The sequence below is a fragment of the Homarus americanus genome, unplaced genomic scaffold (assembly GCF_018991925.1).
Source record: "Homarus americanus isolate GMGI-L3 unplaced genomic scaffold, GMGI_Hamer_2.0 scaffold24588, whole genome shotgun sequence".
Taxonomy (NCBI): Eukaryota; Metazoa; Arthropoda; class Malacostraca; order Decapoda; family Nephropidae; genus Homarus; species Homarus americanus.
The window spans coordinates 99,475-125,273 of record NW_024741343.1 but is presented as its reverse complement, the minus strand read 5'-3'; the positions used below and the strand labels follow the sequence as shown (position 1 = coordinate 125,273).

At 37.5% G+C, this 25,799-nt stretch overlaps 1 protein-coding gene across 14 annotated transcripts in view; it reads left to right on the top strand.

Moving 5' to 3' along the window:
- The first annotated feature begins 195 nt into the window (after window positions 1-195).
- The window catches only part of LOC121875856 (heterogeneous nuclear ribonucleoprotein Q-like), an 82,062-nt gene continuing 56,458 nt past the window's right edge, over window positions 196-25,799 (top strand). For 5 of the 14 annotated variants that reach the window (XM_042380563.1, XM_042380565.1, XM_042380561.1 and 2 more), the window contains exons 1-5: window positions 8,310-8,359; window positions 17,221-17,377; window positions 17,902-18,064; window positions 20,100-20,260; window positions 22,362-22,538. In XM_042380563.1, the coding sequence (XP_042236497.1) occupies window positions 8,325-8,359; window positions 17,221-17,377; window positions 17,902-18,064; window positions 20,100-20,260; window positions 22,362-22,538 (693 nt within the window). In that variant the 5' untranslated portion in view covers window positions 8,310-8,324. Of the gene's footprint in view, window positions 215-6,930; window positions 6,950-7,313; window positions 7,446-7,555; window positions 7,633-7,750; window positions 7,900-7,936; window positions 8,060-8,309; window positions 8,360-8,751; window positions 8,901-17,220; window positions 17,378-17,901; window positions 18,065-20,099; window positions 20,261-22,361; window positions 22,539-25,799 lie in introns of those variants that run through there. The other 9 variants (XM_042380572.1, XM_042380573.1, XM_042380566.1 and 6 more) reach the window with 9 other exon arrangements.

The window sequence follows — 25,799 nt, the reverse complement described above, 5'->3', positions numbered from 1 at the left end:
AATCACGAGAACAAGTAAATATAGTTATTGAGATTAAAAAGTTTATATCTGAACGTAAAAATTTGTGTGTACAGTACAGTGTATGAAGGCGTACACATAACGTTACACGCATGATACGGGTTTAATTGGCAACTGCAGGCCGCCATGACAAGAGAGACATCAATATCATAGGAATCCAAGTACTGCATTCCACAATGATGCCGTCTTAGAAAAGGTTGGTCCCACTCCTAGAAGCTGATGAGCCCTTACCACTAGCATGGTAATGAGGGGGTGCTGTAAGACCCCCCACCCCCTGGAATTTTTTTAAAATTTGAACAATATCATGGGCATTTTGAGGCCATGTGTACTAGATAATAAGAGATATTCTGAGGTCAATAGTAATTACTTTTTACTCTACAACAAACGCTTAAGTACAATACTGCATTAAAGATGTATTGAAATTTTCTGATGAAAGGGGGGGGGATTCGGACCCCCAGGACCCCCTTGGATCCGCTCCTGATAAATGCCATCAGATGGTAATTGAGATAAGGTTGGGTAGGCTGACTGCAGCCCGAAGAGCATGCTTACGTCTAAGCAGGACCCTAACTATGGCCCCACCTTCACCTTCCCCCTGCTCCTCATATTGTGCTTTACATCTCGTCTCCCCATTCAACAGCACGAGTACCAACCGAGCCATCACCCTCCCAAACCCTAGCCTTTTATATGCCCGGTTTCAGGGATTTATAACAATACGTCAGTACCTATTACATGCATCATGGCTTCAGACGAAAAAGAGCCCTAGCTCTTTCCCTACTTTCCTTCACTACTGCCTATGGTTTGGTGATTCATTTAAAACTAGAGTATTGCACTCTGGACCTGCTCTTTCGCTCCAACTACATTTTTCCTGTCACCTTCTTACCTCCCTAACTTTTCTAAGGCATGACTGTAAAGGAGATCGCTTTCGAGTAATCCTCAGGGGCGGATCCAGGAATATCAAAAGGGGGGGGTGTCCAAGAAGTTGTGGGTGATGGAACATGGCGAGCACAGCGAGCCCACCCAGTTGGGGGGTTTGGGGGGGAGCTGTATGCCCCCCCCCCCGAGAATTTTTTTGGGAAATCTGACCAGTGTCATAGGCATTTTGAGGCCATATTGAAGCCATGTGCATTTGATATTAGGAAATATTCTGAGGTCAATAGTAATTACTTTTTACTATTTAAAAATACTTGAGTACAATTCTGCATTAAAGATTTTTTCTTATAAAAAGGGGGCGACGGACCCCCAAGACCACCCCCCCCCATCCGCCCCTGATCCTTCATGATTCGTCCGCATTCCATGCGTTGTATACCCCTCTGTTTTTCCCCTGCCTGGCACCCGGCACTCTTAACCGTTCCTTGGCAACTATGAACGAAAGTGACTCTGTTGGCATTACCACAAAGGAGGCTCGCGAGAGTTCAAGTTGTTGCCGGGGTTGTGTACAGGTATATAATAATTTTAATTGAATTGTTTTTCCTTTTTTTTTGTATTGGTGTTTCATCACCCCATATTTGCAGCTACGGAGTGACTCAATTAACTTCCTTCCCTTGAAAGTGTCTTTTTTATTTAAGTTTTTCTCCTTCCCCACCTTGCAGAGGGAGGACAACAGGATGGTGGAACATCTACTGCGGAACGACCACGTAAAAGAATGCCAACATGGTTTTACCTGCTTGGGGCAATTACTCAAAGTGCAGGAAGTTTGGATTCAGATCCTGGAGCGTAATGGCAATATTGTCAATATATATCTTGACTTTGTCAAGGAAACAAAGAAAAATAGAGACCTGCCCCAAAACTTTCAGGGTTAGGGGGAGTTGGTCCCTCTTGGGAAGTCTACATATATTGGAAAAAAAAAGAAAAAAAAACACACAACCCTTGCACTTGATTTCTAAGGAGTTAATGTATTACTGTACTCTTATACACTGGGACGGTCTCACAGCAGCTTCCCATCCAACAAACTCCAACACAAATCCCCAAGATATAAACATGACAAGAAAACCGGCATCTTCCACTCTTAAACCACTCTTCGAGATTATTCAGTGGAGTAGCTAAATGTTCCGGGTAAACAGTTACAATTTGCCTTGTAAAAAGCCTGGTACGGGCCAGGTGTTTTTAATATGTTTTGACTACGTGAGATGAAAATTGAAGGACTCTAGATTACCATCTTACAAAGGCGAGAATGGATGTAAAGTCACCGTTTATGTTGCTGTACAGAGGTATTCTGCAGACTGGAATCAGGTGAAATTTGGATAAAGTTATACAACTACAGTGCAGTATTTGTTTTATCTACCTATCGTCAGGAGTACTCTGTCTGTAGTTTTACTTTTATCCTCTTCACCACTGATTGGCTCGTTAGCCGCTTGGGCGATCGGTTACGTCTCTGGCAAGTACTGGGCATGCACTGGCTCCTGAATGTATCTGAACCTGCTTCAGTGCTTATCCAGTCTGGTCTTGAAAGAGCTCACACCCGGTGCCGTCACCACACTCTCTGGCAGATTGTTCCAAGAGTTCACAACTCTCACTCCGAAAAAGTTACCCCTCACAGCTTTCTGCACTTGCGGCTTCTTTAACCTTGAGCTGTGTCCCCTTGTGGGGTGAGCGGCCGCCAGCTCCAGGTCAGGATACTCGACTGAGTAGTGCCCTTTGAGATGACTTCATTGTTTACCACTAACAGTGGGGATATAATTAAGATGCGATAATAAGGGTGGCCTGATAGCAGTGATCGTTTTGAATGAGTAACAATATAAAACTTTCAATGGAGCCTCTACCAAGTAAGCTTATGAGTTACTGTATAAGCGAGCTAGGCTCAGGCGCGAAGTCATTAAAAAGCAGAAGGAATACTTGGCAAGAACTCGTCTCGATGATAAACAGAGAGACCTCATCCTCTAAGGAATGGTCTACAAATGACCAAATAAAATCCAAGGGGAGTAACTTTATCCTCTGTCCTGCATCTCCAGAATTTCGCATGCCCTATAAACTACGGAAAGCGTTTCAGTGGATCCTTAAGCAAGTTTCCGAGTTCTTCGCTCTTGCTGTACTTATTCCAAAGAACTTCTGGTGACCAGCCACTGCCAACAAAGAACATCTGCAATATTTCCCCCATCTCTTCACAGGGTTCCTGGACTAGGAACCCTAACAGTGTGAGGTTGACGACCCTGCCATTAACTTCATTGGACACCGCGTCTTAGCTGCTGATTTACAAGAACTGGAGGATATGGTCGAAGCTATAAAGTAGGTCCTCCCCACCATCACTACGAAAGCTTTGAGAAGCTCGGAAGGTCGTCAACTTTTTTCATTGTTTTATTCTCCAGTGTGTGAATATCCCCCACTGACGAAAACACCTTTGTTAGGGAACTAAACACGTGAAAAAAATAGTACGTACCTTTGAAAATAAGGTTGTTGAAACTTTATGTATGGACAGTAATTTCGTACGGGTCAGAAGTGTGGACATTTTCAGCAGACACGACAAAGAAGTTAGAGGCGTATCAGGTAAGCCTTGACAGCGCACTAGGCAGAACCTGAATTGCCCCCCCCCCCCCTCTCGCAAATAATTATTATTGGTGAATTTAATTTTGATTTAAGTAATTTTTTACGCCTGAACATAAGGGTGGTTGGAAATCAAAGCAGCCTTCTACCAAAACTTTCACATTACAATCATGGTTTGATCGCTTCTGCTCTCGTTTGCAGGGTGAGAGATGGGGCATATCGAGCCATGACACTATCTCCTTTTACCCACTCCTCTTTCAATACTTCTAGGAATCGTTGTAAGGCTATTCTTCGTAGGGCCAAGCGGAATTTTATAAAAAGAAAGACCTCTCTCCTGACTAATTCTTTCTCTAGTAAATCCGTCTGGACTTTAACCAAAAACACATTTACAACTTCTGCACTCCTTCTTTTCCTCCTATCTTCCGACCTGATAACTCTATAGCCAACTCTCCCCCTGACAAAGACAATCTCTTTGGCACCTTATTTTCCTTTAACTCCACCTTAGACGATTCCCACTCTTTCCCTCCTACCCCTGCTCCTCCTACTGAAACTATGCACTTTCCTATAATCTCCACTCGCAGGGTTGTTGGTGTGTTATCCAGGTTGGGTGTGAGTTAGGCGCGAGTTAGGCGCATGGACCGGACGGAATACCCCCTCGTGTTCTGAGGGAGTGTGCTGAAGCTCTGGCCCCTGTGCTTGCTCGTCTCTTTCGCCTCTGCCTCAAAACCCAAACTTTTCCTTCTTCTTGGAAGCATGCCTTGGTTCAGCCCATCCGAAGAAGGGTGACCATTCTAATCCCTCTATCGCCCCATTGCCCTAACTTCATCCCTCTCTAAAATTTTCGAAACTATCTTGAACTCCCATTTTCTCCGTCACCTTGAACGCCTTTTTCTTTTGTCGGATCACCAGTATGGCTTTCGCCAGGCGAGATCTGCTGGTGATCTGCTCTCCTATTGCACCCATGTTTGGTCATTCTCTCTTAGGGATTATGGGGAAACTTTTGTCGTGGCCCTCGACATCTCCAAAGCATTTGACAGGGTATGGCACAAGTCTTTGCTATCTAAACTTCCCTCTTTTGGTTTCTCTCCCCCACTTTGTTTTCTAATCTCTAGCTTCCTTGAGAACCGATCCATGGCAGTTGATGTCGAGGGATCGATCTCTCGCTTTTTTTCTACCAATAGTGGTGTCCCACAGGGTTCTGTTCTTTCACCCACTCTCTTCCTTCTTTTTATCAGTGATTTACTTCACTCTACAACTAATTCTATCCATTCTTATGCTTATGATTCTACTCTTCACTCTTCTTCATATTTTCCCCTTCCTCCTAACTCTCAAACAAGATATGTTTTTAGAGCTGATATCATTACTTCTATCAATGCAGATGTGCAGCATCTTTGAATGGGGAGGTACAAACTTGGTTAAATTTAACAGTATTAAAACTCAATATTTACCAATTACACTTTCTAAATTAGACGGTCTCCCACCAATTACATTTCAGGACGCTATCATCCTGCCAAATTCAGAAATAGATATGTTAGGCCTCACCATTTCCTCCAATATGTCCTCCCGAAAGTTGGGAATGCTGTACAGATGCCGTAGCTACTTCACTACTGAGCAGTTGCTCCAAGTATATAAGGGATTCATTCGTCCTAACTTGGAGTACTGCTCTCATATCTGGGGTGGCTCTTCTGTCCAACTGCTAGATAGGGTGGAATCAAAGGCATTTGGTCTTATTAACTCTCCTCCTTTAGTCGTCAATCTCTCTTCCCTTTCTCTTCGCTGCAGTGTTGCTTCACTCTCTTTTATAGGTACTTTAACGGGTAATGTTCGGTGGATTTGGCGTCCTGTGTACCGCTGGCAAGGCCGTGGGCTCCTAACACATGTCTTGCCCGCGGTGCCCACCTTTTCTCTGTGGATGTCGGTCACACGAGAATAACCCGTTATAGTGCCTCCTTCTTTCCTCACACAGCCAAACTGTGGAACGCTCTGCCTTCTTTTGTGTTTCCATACTTATACAATCTGTCTCACTTTAAAAAGCTGGTTTTCCGGCATCTTCGTGGTGTAGATTAACACAGTATAACCTTTTTCTTCTCTATATTAAATTTCTGTCTGTTCTTATTTTTTCGCCCCTCCCCCCCCCAAGGCCCCGTTGTGGGTCGTTTGACCTGTGCCCGGGTGGTCTAATTCCCATAAAAAAAAGTATGCATTTTCATTGGATTCGCTGCAAAATTAAATTCTTACATAAATAAAATGAGAAGAATAAAGCTTCAAATGCCCCTTCTTCCACCACCTATAGCTATATTACACTGCATACCTGCACTGTATTGTCTATATACATATCAAACCAATTGTAAACTTGTATGATGATTTTACTGAATGAATAACAATCAATCATTCCATCAATCCCTACAACCTATTGCAGGGAATGTAGAGAGCTCTACATTCCCTGATGTAGTATGTGTATCTTACCGTTGTTGAATTCTACGTCCAACTTTAGTGTTAAAGAAAAGTAAATTCGTGATAAATAATATTTTTCAGTGTCTGAAGATTACGAATTTGCTTGTTATACAAGAAAATTATCAATATGAGTTAGAAACAGTATCAGGAAGTTTGTCTGCAAAATATCATTGACGTCAAAATCAATAGCAAGTACAGGTATATTTCTTATATTAAATAGCCTTTATTGATTTATTCGCAATGTCTAAAAGCTGAATATCTCATGAAAAGAAAATAACCAGCCATATCTTGAAATATAAATTGATTTCTTTTATTATCGTTTTCGCTTGTTTTGTTTCTCAGCATTTTATGTAACATCAAAAAAGAATCCGTAATTAATTTCAAGATAAACACTGCAAATTCAAATATTAAAATGTGAAAGTAATAAGAAAATATACACGAGCTTAATTTTGTTTGTTAAATTTTCAATATGGTAATTATTCACATATAGATATATGAAGTTACTAAAATCACCGGAAAACATGTTTTTATTATGAAGGGAACATGAATGTAAAGCATAGACCTAGTTACTAATAGGCCAAGGTGAAAAACAATCTGAAGTATATATTTACAGATGGAAATATGAAAATAAGTTATCAGAATGTAATATGAAGAATTAATATGGAAAAAATATACATTTTACTTATTTTTGCATTAGAGGGAATAATTAAATATTAGCGCTTATCAGTTGTTAAGTTATATTATATAAACATGAGTATATTATATACATTTATTTTTAAATTTTGGTAAAAAATAATTTATAGTCATTTAAAATTTAGTAGCGTAGTTTCCTTTGCAACGGAAATATTTTCAAGATGACTTAAATCCTATTCTTTTTGACATAGACAAGTAAGACAAGTTGTCAGTTTTGGCCGTGAGCGGCAGCACCGTCGACAGGTGGGCGCGCGGCAACAGCTTCAGTGTGGCAGGCATCACCAAAGCATTTCATTGCACTTCCTGCGTACTCTCGATATGACTTTTTAGATACCATGATATAAATGAAATAACGTGTAGCAACTCTGTCGTCTGGTGTTAAAAGCAAAACGTGTCCTTCTTTTACTAATAGAGAAAATCTTCCCCAGAAACAAGGTGCATTTGTGACGCATCCTCGTGTTCCCGCCACACTTTGGGGCCAAGATACAGGGCATTGGTGCCATAATGTTGCAACACAACCACACATACTCTACCATAGGCCTATGAAATAAGTCATATAGTTTAAAATTACACTTTATAATATTAAATAACAGTTGAGTACAATATTACAGAGAGAATGAAATAAAGAAGAGGGCAGACTGTGTGGTGGGACCATACGTGGCAACATGGTGCACCGTGCGCGTCGTTGAGTGGTCCCCGTGCAAAAGTAATCACGTTGCTCGTTCGCCATTTGCAGTAACCGGCCGTTGTGTATGTGTTGTAATATACGTACTGAGTAAATTATAAATCATCGGCAAAAGTTAGTAAGTTGACAGTTCAACAGTTATGTAGCTTTATGCATGTAGGTAGCTTTTAGTAGAAAAATTCGCCATTAAATAGAGACGTCCAAGTAAAACCAGGGTGAAATACCATCGTGGTGTACAGAGGTTGAAGGAGCCGTCCGTTGAGACCGTTACATGCTCTAAAGGACGTGTTACCGGCTGCATTGGGGTTGGTTTGCTTGTAGGCATTGAACTATGTGTATTTTTTTGAAGTGCCAATCAGATACAAAGTGTGAAATATATAGATGTGCGGAAGTAGGCGTTGTCGCGGGCTGTGTTTTGGCGGGAGACCGAGCCGTCACACAGCTGCTGGAGCATGTGTTGTTGTGGCGCACCTTAACGCTGGTGCCCCACACTTACACCAGTCTACTTTACTACATAAATACCGTATAGGAAAAGGGAACTAAGCTCCACCTGTGTCAGTGATTATAGAAAGGTCCCGTACACCTCTGAACAAACGGGCCTTGTTATCCAGTGTTTTCGTTCTGTACTTTGTGAAGTCCTTATATTGTCAAGATTTCAGAAGGCTTCTAATTCATTGAACTTTAATTTACTGCCTGGCGTCCTTTTGTTATTGGGTAGTGAGTGCGACTGAGGTATCTACAATTATTATTTGTGAAGTGAATCCATACATAGTTCATAAAAGTGACAGACATTTTAAAGATCTGTTGAAAATATCAGTGGCCATATGATTTTACAGTTATGAGTTTCCCTAATTTAAATGACACTTTTGATGTAATACGCTATGGAAGCTATGATAAAATCACAAAGGGAGACTAGGGTAAAGTGTAAAGTAATGTTAATGTGGAATCTCAGTCTGAATTATGTAATGAGTTAAGTAATCTTGAGATTACACTGATAATGTATGGGCACACACCAGTACTGTTGACGTTACAGTAGGTTCTTGTGATTTACTTTACAGCACATGCAAACATTTATTATAAAAAAATTCTACAGAATAAACTTGTCATAAGCCATTTGACATTGTCTGTCATGTTAACAGTTTGGTGTTGGTAATGGTTATTTTTAATATGAACTGAGAACTGACCAAGAAGCTTTACTGTGCAGTGCTCATATTTATTCCTGTGAAGTCACATGGTGGGTTTGCAACATGAACTGTGACAAGGAAATTTGTTCCAAGCCGTGCTGGTGATGTAACTGTTATAGAATGGATCATTTAGCTGTTTTCAGATGTTTCTTGGCCATAAATACATGCCAAAGGGTGGGACACATTTAGATTGGCAAAACATTTTATATCTGGTGTTATCCCATAGAACATTTTTAGGTGAATGGTGGAAGGCTTTCATCTAAACCAGCCAGTTTGGATATAATATTCCTAAGACAGAAAGGTTAAAATGAAGAGAGCACTTGAAGATTAACTTCAGTGTGAATAATATACCAACGTGAATGATGTCAGATGACTCAAACTAAACAAAGGTAATCTCACCAGACCTGATGATATTTAGAGTAAACTTTAGTTGGGGTGCATTTGTTAGCAAGACTGGCACATTACTGGGTTATTTGAAATGTTATTAATATAAGTTTTTAGCTTTTCATCCATTGTGGATTTCTATATGCATTTAAGTACTGTAACAAGCTGTAGTATTGTGAAGACCCTATTAAAAATATAAACAAAAGTGGCAATCCTCTCCACAATCTTTTATATATATATATATATATATATATATATATATATATATATATATATATATATATATATATATATATATATATACATACATACATATATATACACACACACATACGTATATATAAAACAAAGAAGTCTGTCTGTTTGTTTGTTTGTCAGCCCGCACGAGAATCTCGGAAACTACTTTACCGATCTGTAGTGATGATGGATGGTGTTATATGTAGTGATGATGGATGATATATGTAGTGATGATGGGTGGTGTTATATGTAGTGGTGATGGATGGTGTTATATGTAGCGATGATGGATGATATATGTAGTGATGATGGGTGGTGTTATATGTAGTGATGATGGATGGTGTTATATGTAGCGATGATGGATGATATATGTAGTGATGATGGGTGGTGTTATATGTAGTGGTGATGGATGGTGTTATATGTAGTGATGATGGATGATATATGTAGTGATGATGGGTGGTGTAATATGTAGCGATGATGGATGATGTTATATGTAGCGATGATGGATGATGTTATAAATGTAGTGATGATGGTGTTATATGTAGCGATGATGGATGATGTTATATGTAGTGATGATGGATGGTGTTATAAATGTAGTGATGATGGATGGTGTTATATGTAGCGATCATGGATGATGTTATATGAAGTGATGATGGATGGTGTTATATGTAGTGATGATGGGTGGTGTTATATGTAGTGATGATGGATGGTGTTATATGTAGTGATGATGGATGATGATATATGTAGTGATGATGGGTGGTGTTATATGTAGTGATGATTAGACAATAAAATAATAACAGTTTAATGCAAAAAAAATATACTTTGCTGTACCGTTGTAGTGAAAAACATGGTGGAACTTACACCGTTAATGAACTATTGATGGAAGAAGTTTTGGGGACTGATCAGTGAGACAATGTGGAGCCTCTTGGAGGGTGGAAACATCGGTTGAATGAGTGGTGGTGTATTGCAATGTCATGAAAGACTGTGTCAAATCAGTTTGTGCAGACAACTCTCGTCACATTTCTTGATGGGGAAGAATGAATGATTCGCGAGAAATCCGAACTAACCTCAAGTGCAACTCTCAGCCAGTGTGATAGACGATATGACTAAATTTGTCTGTATCAGTATTGATTAGCCATTATGTACAGTCCAGGAAAGCAGGATTTCTTCATCACTCGCTATTACGTGATAAACTTGACATTATGATTGTTACCGGGTGTACATTACTCCAGATAGAACTACAGTACAGTAATTACCATTTGGCCAGTAAGTTTCCAAGTGGTCAATGCTGAAAATTTATATGATTTCATTATTATTATTTTTTTAAGCTTGAAAGATGAGAACTATACAGTAGTGCAAAAAATTCAGTCTTTATTTTTGATAGGATCTTGACAGGTAAATTTGTTTCAAGGAAGGAATGATGTAGGAGCTTATATAAATTACATTTGAAATATCCTTATCAGTATCAAGTGCAAGTGGAAGAAGCAAATGACTAACAACCAAAGAGATGTGCTTATTATTTGAATGGGTTGACCTGACCAGAGTTTACTAAAGTGGTATGGATATATTAAGAGATGTGAAAACAGATTTGTAAAAGTAAGAACAATTCAAGGTTGGATGGCAGGAGGGTGAGGGTTTGATCAAGAAGATGGAAGCAGATGTTAAGGAAATAACAGAAGTGAGAGGGATTGACATGCAGGAAGTACAGTACATCATGTCCTTCAAATTCGACAGGGTTGGGTTCTCAAAATGGCCACGAATCGCCAAATCTGCGAATAACATTTGCTTACGGGGGTAAATTTTTACTTGTGTACAAAGATATGTATATTCCATATGTGTTTGCCCTTAGGACAATTATTTCTTTTATCTGTGCTGTATTGTATATACATATGTGTGTGTGTGTGTAGACACACATACACACACACACTCACACACACAAAACATACAAATGGATAATAATGGGAAAATCCTCTCGCCAATAATCAGAAACAAATGTATTAAAAATGTTGGGTCTACCCTCAAGCCCACTCTTCTTTAAAAATAACAAAGCACGAAGTGGACTTGAGGGTAGACTCAACATTTTTAATTCATTTGTTTCTGATTATTGGTGAGAGGATTTTCCCATTATTATTTATTTGTGTTTTGTGTGTGTGTGTGTCTACACAAACACACACATTTATACAATACAAGTAAAGGAAATTACTGTCTCTAGAATGAATGGCTCCCTGTCCTGGCCTCAAAAATGCCAGCAACTTTAAAACTACCCTTAAACATTCTTGGGTACATCCAGGGTGTTATCTGCGAATAATCGAGGTCCGCGAATAAAGAACCTGCAAATTTGAAGGGCATGCTGTAGTGCATATTTGATGGGAGAGGATGACTAACCCTTTTGAGTGTCTGCTGCTGGTATCCAAATTCTGGCATAGCAGGCATAGTTGCAAAGATCTAACATTAACAATTTAAGCTGTGAATAAATGGTAGGAATTAGTCAGTGTCTGTGATATTGAAGCAAGAATTTGTACATACAGGTATATGTGTGACGTTTAAAGGTGCGAATGGTTTGTTGGATATCACAGCAGGTAGAAGAAATGAGTCTGAGTGAATTAGAGTAATGTACAGTATTTCAGGCACCCTGCAGCATAACAGGAAAAAGCCAACACTATACTGTAGTGTGTTTTTGATTTATTCTTGCAGTTATGCAAGGTTGCTGGTACCAAGAGCATATACAGAACACCATAGACTCGTCTTTATATATACCCTCTACAGAACTGTATGGTAAAATCCTGTTTCTATGAAGTGGCTTAGGACTGAATTCATTCCATATACAGTAAAAGGATTTTCCTTAATACAGTTATTGGGTATTGTACCCTTAGAAATATTGTGAAAATCAGTAATTAATAACATTGGAAAAATAACATGTAGAGTAGTATGTATTTCCTTTATCATCAGACTATCAAAATCACCTGATTGGCTCAGGTTAGGTGTATCCAGTACAGTACTGTACTAGATAATCTTGACACAGTTGACTGTCATGGTTTCCTCTCCCTGACATGGGTAATCACCTCCCACAATTGCCATGGCGACATCTCAAGTCGGGGAAGATCTTTGTTTCTTGCCCAGACCACCCGAGGTCCAGAGTCAATGCTAATAGTGTAGTACCAATGTGCACAACCTTGGGACTCATATAATGTGTGTGTAAAGTTTGGGTTCTCTAACTTGTTGCATTTTGGAGCTATGGTCAGAACAGACACGCTCACAGGTAGACAGAAACATATTATAAATAAACTATGTATTTATGTAATATATTGTACACAAAAGCAGTAGAAAATTACTAGATAATCATACTTTTTGTAATTAATATACTTTACAGACACAAAAAATAAGTTAGTATAGTACAGTACAGTACACTACAACTAGCTGACCTGGCTGCCAATAGTTCCATGTGTCTTAACCTGCAACCCACAAACTTATATGTTCACACTAGTCACTGCAAAGTTTTTAGCTTCAGTATTAAGAAAATACCCAAGTAAACTGTGATAACTGTAAATGTGACCCAAGTACTGGATGTAAATGTACACAATAACAACTACAGTATAGTCTCGTTTTACGCGGTCAATTAAACCCGTGGAGGTCCGCGTATAACGCGAAACGTGTAAACGAAATAACAACATATGGGATTAATTGAAATAGAGACTGGGCCAACCCCCAGACTACCCTTTTTCCGACACAATACGAACGTTGTAGTAAAAATAACATTTTAATTTTATGATGGTATGCACACACAATTAATATATAAGAGAAATATCAATAATATTAGGTTTTTTAAGACTTACGTTAGTAGAAGAGATGGCTGGGCACACGGGGATGGGAGGCTGGTTCCGAGGCAGAGGGCAGATTATTGGCCCTCACCTGTATCACTTGTATCACCTGTATCACTATCCACCACAGAGGCTAGCAGGGCCTCCTCGTCAAACCCCTCAAAGTACATATCCTCACTATCACCATCACTGACTTGGTCTGGCTGTGGTGGGTGGCAGATGAAGAACTTGGTAATGTTTTGTTGACTGGGCAAGCAAGGTTAAATAGACCAATCACAGTGCGCGGCGGAGGGGATGCGTGGCCCAATCACTGTCCGAAATGTCATCTGACGTCAGCGGTGATGTAAGAGCGACCTAGTGCGCAGCTTGTCTGCGCCGCTTCCCGCGTAAATTCAGGAATGTACCGCGTAACTAATAATTGGCGCGTCTGGACAGGTGTCGCGTAAATGACCAACTGCGTATAAAAAGTTGCGTAAACCAGGACTATACTGTATAGCTATGTGGCAAAAGCAGTGCTTAGTTATTGAGTGACTGCCATGGTTACACCAATAGATCAAAAAACATTACTGAAACCTGAAAATATTGAAGAATGTCAAAGGAAAATTATACTTACTTATTCTAAATACCTGTATATCCTTATATTTACTTCACACTAATAGAATTCATTGAATTTCATTTTAGCATCCAATTTTGAAACTAGATAATGGCTATTGAGCCGGGTCTAATGGTAAAATAACTCGAGTGCTATTGAACCAGGTCACTAGGTAAAATAGCCTACAGTTATATACAGCAGGGTTGTTTATTGTTTTATTGACTACAGTACAGTATATACCTCGCCTGCTCTAACTGAACAAAAACAATTTTTTATGCTTAATGAAAATGTTTATACATAACTTTATACCTTTGTTGTTTCATGTGATTGCAATATGAACCTAATTCCGTTATAAAGTGTACATGCTTAGGAAACAATAGTTTTGGAAGAAAGATTGTGAAAAAAATCTTATTTTGCGAGGTAATAATGGTGTAAATTATTTACATTGGAAATATTCTAGTGAAAATTATAAGTACAGGTATTTAAGAATGATAATTCTCTTAAAGATAACTTAGAAGTTCACAAAATAGATCTGTCTTAATTGGACTCTAGCTTGGAACATTATTTGTTAAAATAAACATCTTCAAAGTTCACTTAAATTATTATACGTAATTTCTCTTGACTTTCAGTTGTCATTAGTAAGGTTTTTAAATTTTTTTTGTTCACAATAAACCTTTTGATCAATTAATCTAAACCTGACATGTAGACAGAGAATTGGCTATTGTAAAAATCTTGATTACATGTGTGTTTTTGTATGTACTGTAATACATTTGTCAAATGAAATAGTGCAACTTGTTGCTGGTAGTAAGTTAGCAACAGGTGCCATGCCATTTTAACAATATAACTGCTAATAAATATTTACTGCCTAAAGGCTTCCTCCTGGTTTTGTAGTATGTTAGTCATGCAAGCTATTAAGTGTTCTGATATTTTAACAAGGTCTGATGTTGAGCGCTTTCAGCGAGTAGTAGCGAGATTTTTTAAGTAGCCACGGTCTGCATGGTGATATATCTGAGTAGACAGAGGATCAGCTGTTGCCCAATTCTTAACTACTGTACTGTGTATTTTTATATGTTACAAGTTTGTAATTTTTTAAAATTCACACCAAGCAATTTGCATTTCAAATTGGCATAGAATATGAATTAATAAATTCAACATACTCGGCACTTTTTGAGAGAGATTCTTGGCCAAGCGTAACATTCCTCTGGTGTCCTGCCCATATTTGCTCTATGAGTTGATCTATGCTGTTGATGCATAGATATGAAGTGGAATGAGTCGAGTTATTACTATCAAGAGGTTTCTTCCGAGGTACCAGTCTGCTTGCCTGACCTTGAACAAAGGACAGGAGAGGGAGAATTAATATTAATCATTATACAGTATTAGCTTTCTTAGAGAAAAATAGATAATAATAAGAGAGAGAATGTTGAGTTTCTCTCCTTCACTGAAATCTAATCTGAACTTGGTCATAGATTTGCCTTATCTATGAAACACTAATAAATCATTGCTCTATAATATACAGTGCAAGATAATGATTTTCTCCAATTGGGTGCTTACTGTACAAGAGAAAATAAAAGTACAATGCATACAAAAAATTCACTTCTCCGTGTCAATTTTTTTTGGAATTGGCTCAAATGAATAGGTTATATTCGGATTGCAACCCAGAATTGGGTCACCAGGTTTGGGTGGGTCACCAGTGATCTCCAGTGCTTGTCCAATATACAGCAAATACTAACAATTAATTACTTTATAATTTATTACACGTGAACTATTTGAAGACATGGATTGACAAGTTGGAGCCAAAACCAGATTTTGGGGTTGAAAACTATAGAAGGTTAAGATTAAGAACCACTTAAAGTAAACAATAAAAGTCAGTACAGTACTTAATACAGGGATGAGTCTTTAGCGATTGGGATGTGTTCTTGAAAAACAGATCGCTAAATGAGGTGATTGCTAAGCGAATTGAAACTTGTGTAATTATGTAGCCGAGTCGTTGACTGACCAACTCGCCACCCAGTAGCACTCAGAGTGGGTGACACTGAGCTATGTTAGTTTTCGACTCATAATTTTGAGTAGATAAACTTTTTTTACATGCACACATTCTTTCATGCAGAATGTACAAAAAACTATTATAAGTCAAAAACATAAGGGGATACAGTAAAGACTTCTTACCTGGTCCACAGTAAGCCAACAAGAGCGGAGAAGCAATCAATTTAGTACAGGTAATAAACAGTCCATACAGTACGTACTCAATAACATGCCCAAGCCACAACAATAACAGCGATGCACAGCAATAGGAAGGATGTGTTAACTTCCATCTCCAGTGTGGGTCAGAGGCCAGTAACTAATAAAATTATAATAGTCAATAGTTGTTGCTCTTGGTTTAATATTTAAGAGGTCAGAGGTAAATTATTTGCTTCTCATACATTCCTGAAGTTAATTGGGAACCTGGTTGAGGAGATCTAGAATTCACTTCGTGGTATGAGTTATACTGTATTAGTGTTGGGGAGTCATGCACTTAAAAATGGATCTACTTTGGGACCTATTTGAGCAAGTCATAGGCTGAGTTTTCATTTTTTTTTCTCGCGAGACTTAGTTTTAGGCTGAAAGATGTTTTAAGTTTTGGCATGGAAGGATAATAGATTTCAAGTTTTGTGTCTGGTTAATGGTGTTAGTGACTGAATTTTAAGGCAGCTTAATCATCAGACACTTGTTATTAATCTGAAAGCTAAATGTTGGAACTTTCAAAGTCTACATTTCTCGGATAATTAGTGACGTGACTTGTACAAGCAGGTTACACCATGAGAACACAAATCTGGTTTTACTGCACATTTATCCTCATGAGGTGGTATGTCAATGAAAACCATTAAAAGGGTGGCTGGTTTTTGGCAGCAACCTCTCTCGGGTACTCCCTGGATGAGAAAATGGTACAGGAATGTTATAAGGTGTCATTAGAATTATATTTAGTCACCCTTTGTCTAGCTAGTTTTAGTTACACAGGTCACCTGGGGCTTACAGCTGGCTACAAATCAAGGAATGATCCCATAAATCTCATTGTATGGGTGCATCAGGGCAAGGAAACTTGGAACCCTCCCTCTTGTTGGGTTTTATCATGGAGGTCAGCAGAACTTTTGCTTGGTACTGGAAATTTAGTTAAACTTTTGATGAACTTAGCAAAGGTCTGCCTTCTGAAGTTGCCGTAGCACAAGCATTTACTTAGCTGCCAGTCCTAATTGGTAAAGTATCGTCTCCAAGGTTTGGGTTGCGATATGAGAGTTGTATTAATTGTGTGATTAAGTACAGCTGTCAAGATTATGAGTTAGCTTGGGTAGTAATAAGCACATTTGGCTAAAATTTTAAGTTGCCTTGATCTAACTTGGCAATGAAATTAAATTTCCAAGATCCCTTTTAGTTTTTATCTTGGCAATTATGTAAATCTCCCAGGATATTAATATTGTGGAGAATTATGCTATTACTGCACTGTACTTAATTTTTAGTTGGTGTTAAAGAATGTTAAAGAAATTTGTTTTGTGTGTGAATAGTGAATTTGGGGGTACTTTTGTTAAGGAACTGTATTAAGGAGCTCTAAAGATATTTGGGGGAGGGGGGGGGCATGGTGTTGCTACATATCATAAAAGTTTTGTACTGTATGTACATCTAGTTACACTGTATATTGATTTCTTACAGGGGAGTGATGGCAGAAGGTAATGGTGGTGGTGACCCGGGGTCACAAATAGATGGCGAACGAACAGAAGATTACCAGAAATTAATAAATTATGGACTAAATGAAAAAGTTGCAGCAAAACTAGATGAAATCTACAAACAAGGCAAACTGAGACATGAAGTAAGTTTATGATTAATTTGAATTATATTCAATGTGCAGTATTCATTCCATGTTATCGGTAGATATTTTAAACAAGCTGTGTACTGTACTGAAAAGTTATGGAATGCCCATGAATTTGGACTAAGAATGTTGTGGCCAAATTCTAAGTTTACTTAGTTTGTTGAAGTATTTTGAATCTAGAAAATTTATGAAAATGTTTTAAACATGAGAGTGTTATTGAATTGAGTGCAAATGTGTATGTGATGTCCTTGAAAATGTGGCATTCAATATTTTATTTCACAGTATGAGCTCAGGATTGTGGATATGTACATGAACTTGCAATGTCATTTTTTCTTTCATACTGGTCTTTTGTTTATGAATGGTGGGATACTTGTTTCACCTCACCTAATTGGAGTGTAGAACATTGATTGTTAGTAGAATGTTGAGAGTGTAACAAACTTTAAAATTTTTAATTTATACTGTAATACAAGAATTCTTGTGTAAACAAAGAGGAGGCACAACTAATGCTGTGAATTTCATTGCAGGATTTGGATGAGCGGGCTTTAGATGCATTAAAAGAATTTCCGGTTGAAGGTGCAGTCACAGTACTCAAACAGTTCTTGGAATCAAACCTAGAACATGTATCTAATAAATCAGCTTACCTCTGTGGTGTAATGAAGACGTATAGGCAGAGGAAACAGTATAACAGTAAGTTAATCCTCTGAAATTTCAAATGTCTCGTGTCATGATAAAGTAAAAAAAAAATTATGCTGTCATTTATTATTTTTGCTGTCATGGATGTATTTTGCTGCTCTGGTACATTTGCCCACAGGTAATGTGAAGAGAGCATTTGCCAACAACTGTGCTCCTCACGTTACCGATTCATTCATAAAGTGATTCCGATGTTGCCACATGTTTGGAAAGGTCACCGACAGTTGGAACACTATACCTGTGAGCATGCTCAATACCATGCTTTCTGCACATTCACGTATGTTGCTCTTTCCTGGAGGCCCAACTTACTCTGTGATCCACCCCCTATAATTTTTATTATAAATATATTCCTTTCTAAACTTTTTTTTTGTACGCCAGTCATCCACTTCCGTTCTCTTAGTACGGTACCAAACTACTAGAGCAAAAGGTGGAATGTAGTGTACCAAAAAATACCCTTTTTGTTATAAACAGAAAAATTTTTCACTGCTGGAAACTGAAAAGAAAAGTTGTAACTTTTGGCGCATTTACTTACTTTCCTGCATAATTATCATTTCAGTTTTAAATGAATAACAATATTGGTTTGGTGAAATGCGATATAGATTTAGATATTTTCATCCTATCAGCATGGATGGAAGTAAATGAGGATGAGTGGTGCTGTCCTGCCATGAATAGAATCCACCTAGTCAAAGCATATTAACACAAATAAAATGTGGGGGACATGATTTTCAATGAAAATGAATCTAATGGCTTCAATGTGGTTCACATTTATGAAATTTTTGTGCAGTTAGATTTAAGAAAGGGGAGTAAGGTATCTTTGGTCCTTCCTCTGAAACTGCATCTTCACATAACCTACAAACCATATGTTTAATTTTTAGGACCCCCTACTGCTCAGGTGTCTCAGATAGAAGGGGTTCTCCAAGACAAGTGGCCTTAGTGTTACATTTTTGGTTGTTGACACCTGCTTTCTTGTGTACATTACCTTTAGATAACTTCTCCATTTCTTTGGGATGTTAAAGGCTGAGGGTTACCTACCGTTTCCTCTGAACTTAGTGCCTTGATAGGCAGACTTTTAAAGAATCTAAGGAGTCAAATTAAAGCTTTGACAAAAGAAAATGGCTACAATATAAAAAATGTTCTGGTGTTCAAACATGACACAAGGGACTTGTTTATGGTTGACCTCATGTTACACATTCTCTCTGAAAAATGGCTGCACTGTACATTAATGTTCAAATTTATTTTAAAACAGTAACAACTGTTTATACTGTACATTATTTGTGTAGGTTAGGTTGAAGTTCTTGACGGGAGATATTGGCGCCCCTTACTATGGGACCGAGATTCTGACATGCCAACCATATTGACGTGGAGAGGTACTAAAAAGAAAAAGTGAAGTCCTGTATTCATTCTACATGGCAGCTCGTGGTGGATGTGCCCCATGCATTTTTGTCAGTGAAACCTTGAAATTAGAGGCATGAATCAAAGTGCTTAATACACTCAGGATTTCCACTGTGGTCCTTCAGTGTTTATAGTACATATCTTAATTATACATACTGTATATAATATGTTCTGAGCACATTCGAGTGTTGCAATTGACTTGATACCCTGGAATGCTAACAGTGATGAAATTAACTGCTCTGCCAGTGATAGAGAATTGGAGTGATTTTAAGTGCTAACTAACAGAGGACTCCGCATTTTTTTTTAAGAACAAGGAAGTCCATAATACGAGGTCTTAATGTGGGTCACCTCTGCTTGCTGCACCTTGAAAACATCTCTATATGATAGACTACATGTACCTCTTACTGTCAGCCTGATTGAAACCTTAGGATCTTAATATTAAGATATAAGACTGGGCACCCACAAGCTACATGGAAGAATGTGGGCATGGCTTCTTTATTTTCATAATGAACAAACTAAATGCACTTTATTTAGATGGAAATGACTAATGTTGATATAGTGATAGATTGATATCTATTAATTAAAGCCAGAGAGATTACTAAATACTGTTATAATAAGTAATTGATCTTTGTTATTACAGCAGACAGTATGGCTGTCAACCCAGGTAAAGGACCAAATGAAGAGAATTTGAAAGCAATCCTGGAGCGGTCAGGGTACACACTAGATGTAACAACAGGACAGAGAAAATATGGTGGTCCCCCACCTAATTGGGAAGGTCCACCCCCGGGCCCAGGATGTGAAGTAAGTTGCAATTTCTCTCTGTTATGTAAGTTCTGGAATTTCACCACCTATGTACTGTACATGGTAATTTATACAAAGAACCAGTTAGGCTACACACAAAACGAAAAGGAAAATTTTTTTGTTTAATTAGTTGAGAGATCATTCATTTATTAAGCTCTTTCTGTGAGAAAGAATTGTAAGTGTATATACAGTAGGATGTCATACAACCCCACACTATTTTCTGTTTCACTGTTCAGTAAAAGTATGAACATGAATGACAGTTTACTTCACATTAAACATTCAATCTGTGCTTAAATGGCTTAATGGCTGGACAAGTTACTGAGGAGCTGCTATATGAGTGTTTGACACAAACTTCATTGGTGACGAGAGATCCATGTAAATAGAAGGGGAAAGAAACAAAAAGTTGAGGACTATAGTATTCAAATGTGCATTGATGTGAATGATGTCTTCATGAATTATTCCATAATAAGAGTTAACTGTATTGATACCTTATAGAGACAGCAGTATGATAGGCACCTCTACATCAGTTTGCCCAAAGAGAATATAAACTTTATCTGTGTATTGAAAATCTACTCGTTGGATAAACACATGTTTGATTAGTAAACTTATGACGGTATATTGTTTCTTTTTCGGCATGCTTACAATGTTGTATTTTTTCTTATTGTTTCTAACCTTTTCTGTAGATGTAATTGTTTTAAACAAAAATTACAAAAAGAAAGTAATTTTTGAAAGTATTGCATCTTCCTCGATGAAAATGGAGTGTTATACAAGTACAGTACTGTCAAACTTCAATATTATGTGATTGATTCATGTTCTCATCAGTATAGCTGAAGACCCTTATTAAATCTCTTGGTTGTCTCAAATTTTTGGTGTAACTGGGAGTTCTCTGATCCTCTCACTTTTTATTAGATTTTTTATGTACATCAGAGGCTGGTATTCTATTAGACTGTCCTTAATTGGGGTATATATATGAGGTACTTTCAGGTGGGAAAAGAAGTGCGAGTGCAGAAAATATGGAAACGCTCATACAGGTTTAAGAAAAAAAAATTAATATGTTTGTTGCAATTTTTTCAAAGACAATAGAATTGAAAAAAAGTCATGCCTTTGAATGAATCTTTTATAAGTGTAATTGTTAGTGTGTATAGCATTATTAGTATTACTTCATTGCAGGTCAGATGTTTTGGGTAAATAATGTACATTTATATGCCTAATATTCTGTAAATGCACTCAAATGTAGTACTGTTCAGTATATTAACAACACAGTACATTCACATCTTATTAAATGAAATTACATTATTTTATTGATGGTGTATGAATACATACAGTACTGCAGTAGTTTATAGATATTTTGATGTACAGGTATATCCCGATAACCGACACATATAGGGGCTGTGAAGAGTCGTTCGTTAATGAATCAGCTGTTATTGAAGCAATTAATCCCATTAGACTATAACAAATTCAGGAGGTTAGAGACCGGCCACCCTCCCAAAATTCCCATCTATCCTTGATATATGTCGTGTACACTGTCAAAAAAGAAAAAAAAGCAGACATATAAAGCATTAAATGATGAATGTAAAGCAGAAATTGAGACTGTTATTTACCTGTTGAGGATGGTAGAGATGGTCTAGGGTGGCAAGTTCAAGTCTCTACCACTCTTTGCTGGTTCATCACCACCCTTATTATGTCTTATTACACTTCATCACATCACATCAAGCTATCCCACAAGAGGAACTTTCACTGAGGCATTTAAACATGATTGCGTAACACACGAAGTCAGAAAAAACCCACCAAGTCGGAGACACACGGTAAGTGTAAATATGTGCAGAGAGGCGGGATGAGTTGGAGGCAGCGTGCAGAGCCTTCTCGTGCCAAGAATTTGCACCACGCTACCACCCGCCAAATTCAAAACAGCTCCTCCCGCAATCATCAGATCTCCGGGGTATCAACGAAACGTTGGGTATTTCCCCAATATGCAATAGTCGGTTATGTGAATTGGAGGTGAATGTTACGTCAGTTTTTGGGGTATACCTGTACAGTATAAGGTGAACCGGTTTTTAGATTTGTGTAGTTTTCAGTGAGTTTTTAAATTTTTTCATTCTAGGTGTTCTGTGGTAAAATCCCCAAAGAATTGTACGAAGATGAGTTGATTCCTCTATTTGAAAAATGTGGGGAGATATGGGATTTACGCCTTATGATGGATCCGATGACAGGTCAAAATAGAGGTTATGCCTTCATTACTTTCACCACACGCTCGGCTGCAAATGAGGCAGTCAGGCAGGTATGTTTTAATACATTATATCAAGGTATTGGAAGCTGCGTTTGTATGGTTTGGTAAAGTGAGGAAAGTTTTTGTGAAGCATATGAACTTAGTATGTGAATAGCTGGTATGAGTGTCTTTATGATGAAGATTAATTTTTCATAGGTTCTATTAGTGTTCTTCAGTCTCTTATTGTAAAGATACAGAGAGCATTGAAATTATAGGTTGTACTTATATTTTGTCTTTAATCTTCATTCATTATTTCATGAAGCAAAATCTCTCTTTCAGTATTTTGGTTGAAACAGATTACAGAAGTTTCTACTGATTTTTTTTAAATATTATTATTTTTATTATTATTATTGTGCTCTTCTGTATTTTTCAATTCTCCTTTTTCTAGTGGCTAATCTTTCATCCTTTTGTTGGATCTTTAACTTTCAGATTATCTTCATTATAATATATTTAGTTTCCTTACTGAAACTGTAACTTATAGATAGAAAATTACTGATGAATGTAATAGACATTCGACATATCATGTAACTCTTAGCATCATTTATAAAATAATATCCTGTAATCATCCTACTTTTAAAGCAAGATACAGTACAGTACTGTATTTTTTATTTTTAGTTTTCATTGTCCGAGTCTAGCAAAGCTGAAAGTATTATTCAGAACATTTGTCAAGGACTTCGATTAATAGAAATTAGTTTTGTTGCTATACAGATGGAGCCGTTATTTGAATTGAACTATGGTAATATGATGTGTAAATAATGTTTTGATCACTGCTTACAGAGAATGGAATAAACTTCATGAAAAGTACTGTACTTGGGAGAATACATAATGGAATAGGAGAATACTGATTAGAATGAAGAAAACATATACAGTGCAAGAAATAATGGGCTTTGTCTTTATCATCACAAGATGTTGCAAAAGGTCCATGATTTACAGCTTGCTAATCCCCATGACATCCATCTTACAGTCCGTATGCAATCTTCTGTATAGCAAGTGTAACATGTTTCCAAGTTCTCTCCGTATATAGCCAGCTTTTATAAATCATTAGCCAGTAGCAATACCTTGTCATCATAATTGAGGGCTTGGGTCCTGAAATTCTATTTATGATTGAGAAGTGAGCAAATGGCATATTATCCTACCTTCTACTGACATGTGAAATGGAAGTAGTTGGGTCTTTGGGAAGATCTCAAGAAACCCTGTTTTCTGTTGAGAGAATGGAGGTATAGTATCATGAAAGTTATTGAATAGTTTATCCAAATCTCAGTCACTTACAATTTCAATGGCATAAATATCAATGGAGCACCATTTAGATAGGGTTGGAAAGTTGGCTGCTTGGGCAGTATGCTGCTGCTATTACCTGTATGCGTTAAGGGGATTAGTGAAATGCTGGCATTACCAGAGTATGTTGAGGGGATTAGTGAGCTCTAAATGACAAATTATTAACTTGTCTTTTGATCAGGAAAAGGGAATTTAGGATTCCATACTCCCATATTCAGGGAATGTTTTGTACACACTGTACTTATTTGTCTATGAAACCAAATACATACATATATTGTAATAAAAAAATTGCAATTTAATTTTGCACAAGTGAAGCAATTGACTTCATTACTATTTGAAATACTGATAAGGAAAAAAAAAATTTCTATGAGAACGTTGAAATTAGTACAGTAGGTGATTATAATGTTGGAGATTCCTGACTCCTGAGGCAATTTAGGATTAGCCAAAAGAAAAACAAGTAAAGTCCATGTATTTTAATGGATACCCTTGGCTTAGAGAGCTGCCATCAGCTAATTATGGCCAATCTACAGAAACGTGGAAAATGGCTGTAAAACTGTGCTGATGATGAATATACTGTACATGTAGTAGTCATTCCTGAAATCATGTCTGCCATCTACCAAACTTTCAACCCAATGAAATTTGTGTGTGTGTGCTTGTTTGTTTTATGGTGGGAAGCTTCAATTCTTTGAAAATAACCTCCAATATCCGAGTGAAAATTTAGACAAAATTATTTTAATTGAATTTTTATTTATTTACTTATTTTTTTATACTGTAAAAATTTCTGGAATAATATTTTTAGTATGGGAAGGTGGTGAAAAAAGTTCATACCATATTGAAAAATTGCATTCTCTGGATGTGGTGTTTTCCTCCTCCCTTGACTTTCTCTCTCTTTTTTCTGAGGTTTCTTGCCAGACTTTTTTTTTTTTTTCTTTTTAAATTATATACAGTATACCATGCGTCAAATCAAGTCACAGCTCCTTAGTACACATCAAATCGAATCACTCGGTCGTTAAGACACAAACGCATAACAGGCATGTGGAGAGCCTGCCAGCAGCATACAGTATATACAGTACAGTATGTACAAGATTCCACTTCCTGTATGTTTGCTAAATTACTGTATATGAACCTAATTATGTATTTTTTTATGCAATTCTCATAGTAAGCTTGAGTGACCAGTGCTGTTAGACGAGTGATATTGACAGATCACTATGATGCAAGGTGTTAAGTAAATGATGTACCTGTATTGTCATTTGGGGTGATTGATAAATTTCTTTTGATGTACCACATTGCTAGTTCATTTAAATTAAAGATTATTTTAATAGAATTGGAAGGAATTGCAAATATGCCTTAAGAAAACTTGGGGAGTTGGATTATATCAACTTTTAGTGCATTGAATATACTGTACAGTAAGTTCAGGTGCCTCAAAAGTTTTGTGCTGGACAAAATCGACTTGGGCAAATTTAAAATCATATAGGAAAATGGGGTTAAGGCTGCAGATAGTAACATATTTAGAGCTCTTCATAAATAATATTCTAAGCGTGAAGACCAACTACATGTAAGTAAACAGTCAGATAATGAACATGTTCTTATGGTGGTGGTGATGGTTGGCTTCAGGCTTCATCAGCCTCAAATCTATCAAACTTTACTTAAAATATTTTCCACGCGGTTAAGGTCAGGAATTCTCATGGGTACTTGTAGTGTCTTAGTACTCAAAGGTGTTTTGTCCTCACTGGACTTGCTGATTATATACTCTTGGCTGACAGACTCCACATTCATACTGCTGAGCAACTTGTTAAAAATTGCTATCTTCTCGGCCAATGTGCAGTAGAATGTAAAACGTACTTACCGTGCAGTGATATCACAGTCTGGGGTAAACCATGCAGGCACCATTGAGTGGCAGCAGGCACCATGCAGGGCTTGGACACAAGCACAAGCACAAGCACACACCAATTTCAAGCACATACCCATGGATAAATAAGTGCTGCAGTTTTTTAAGTT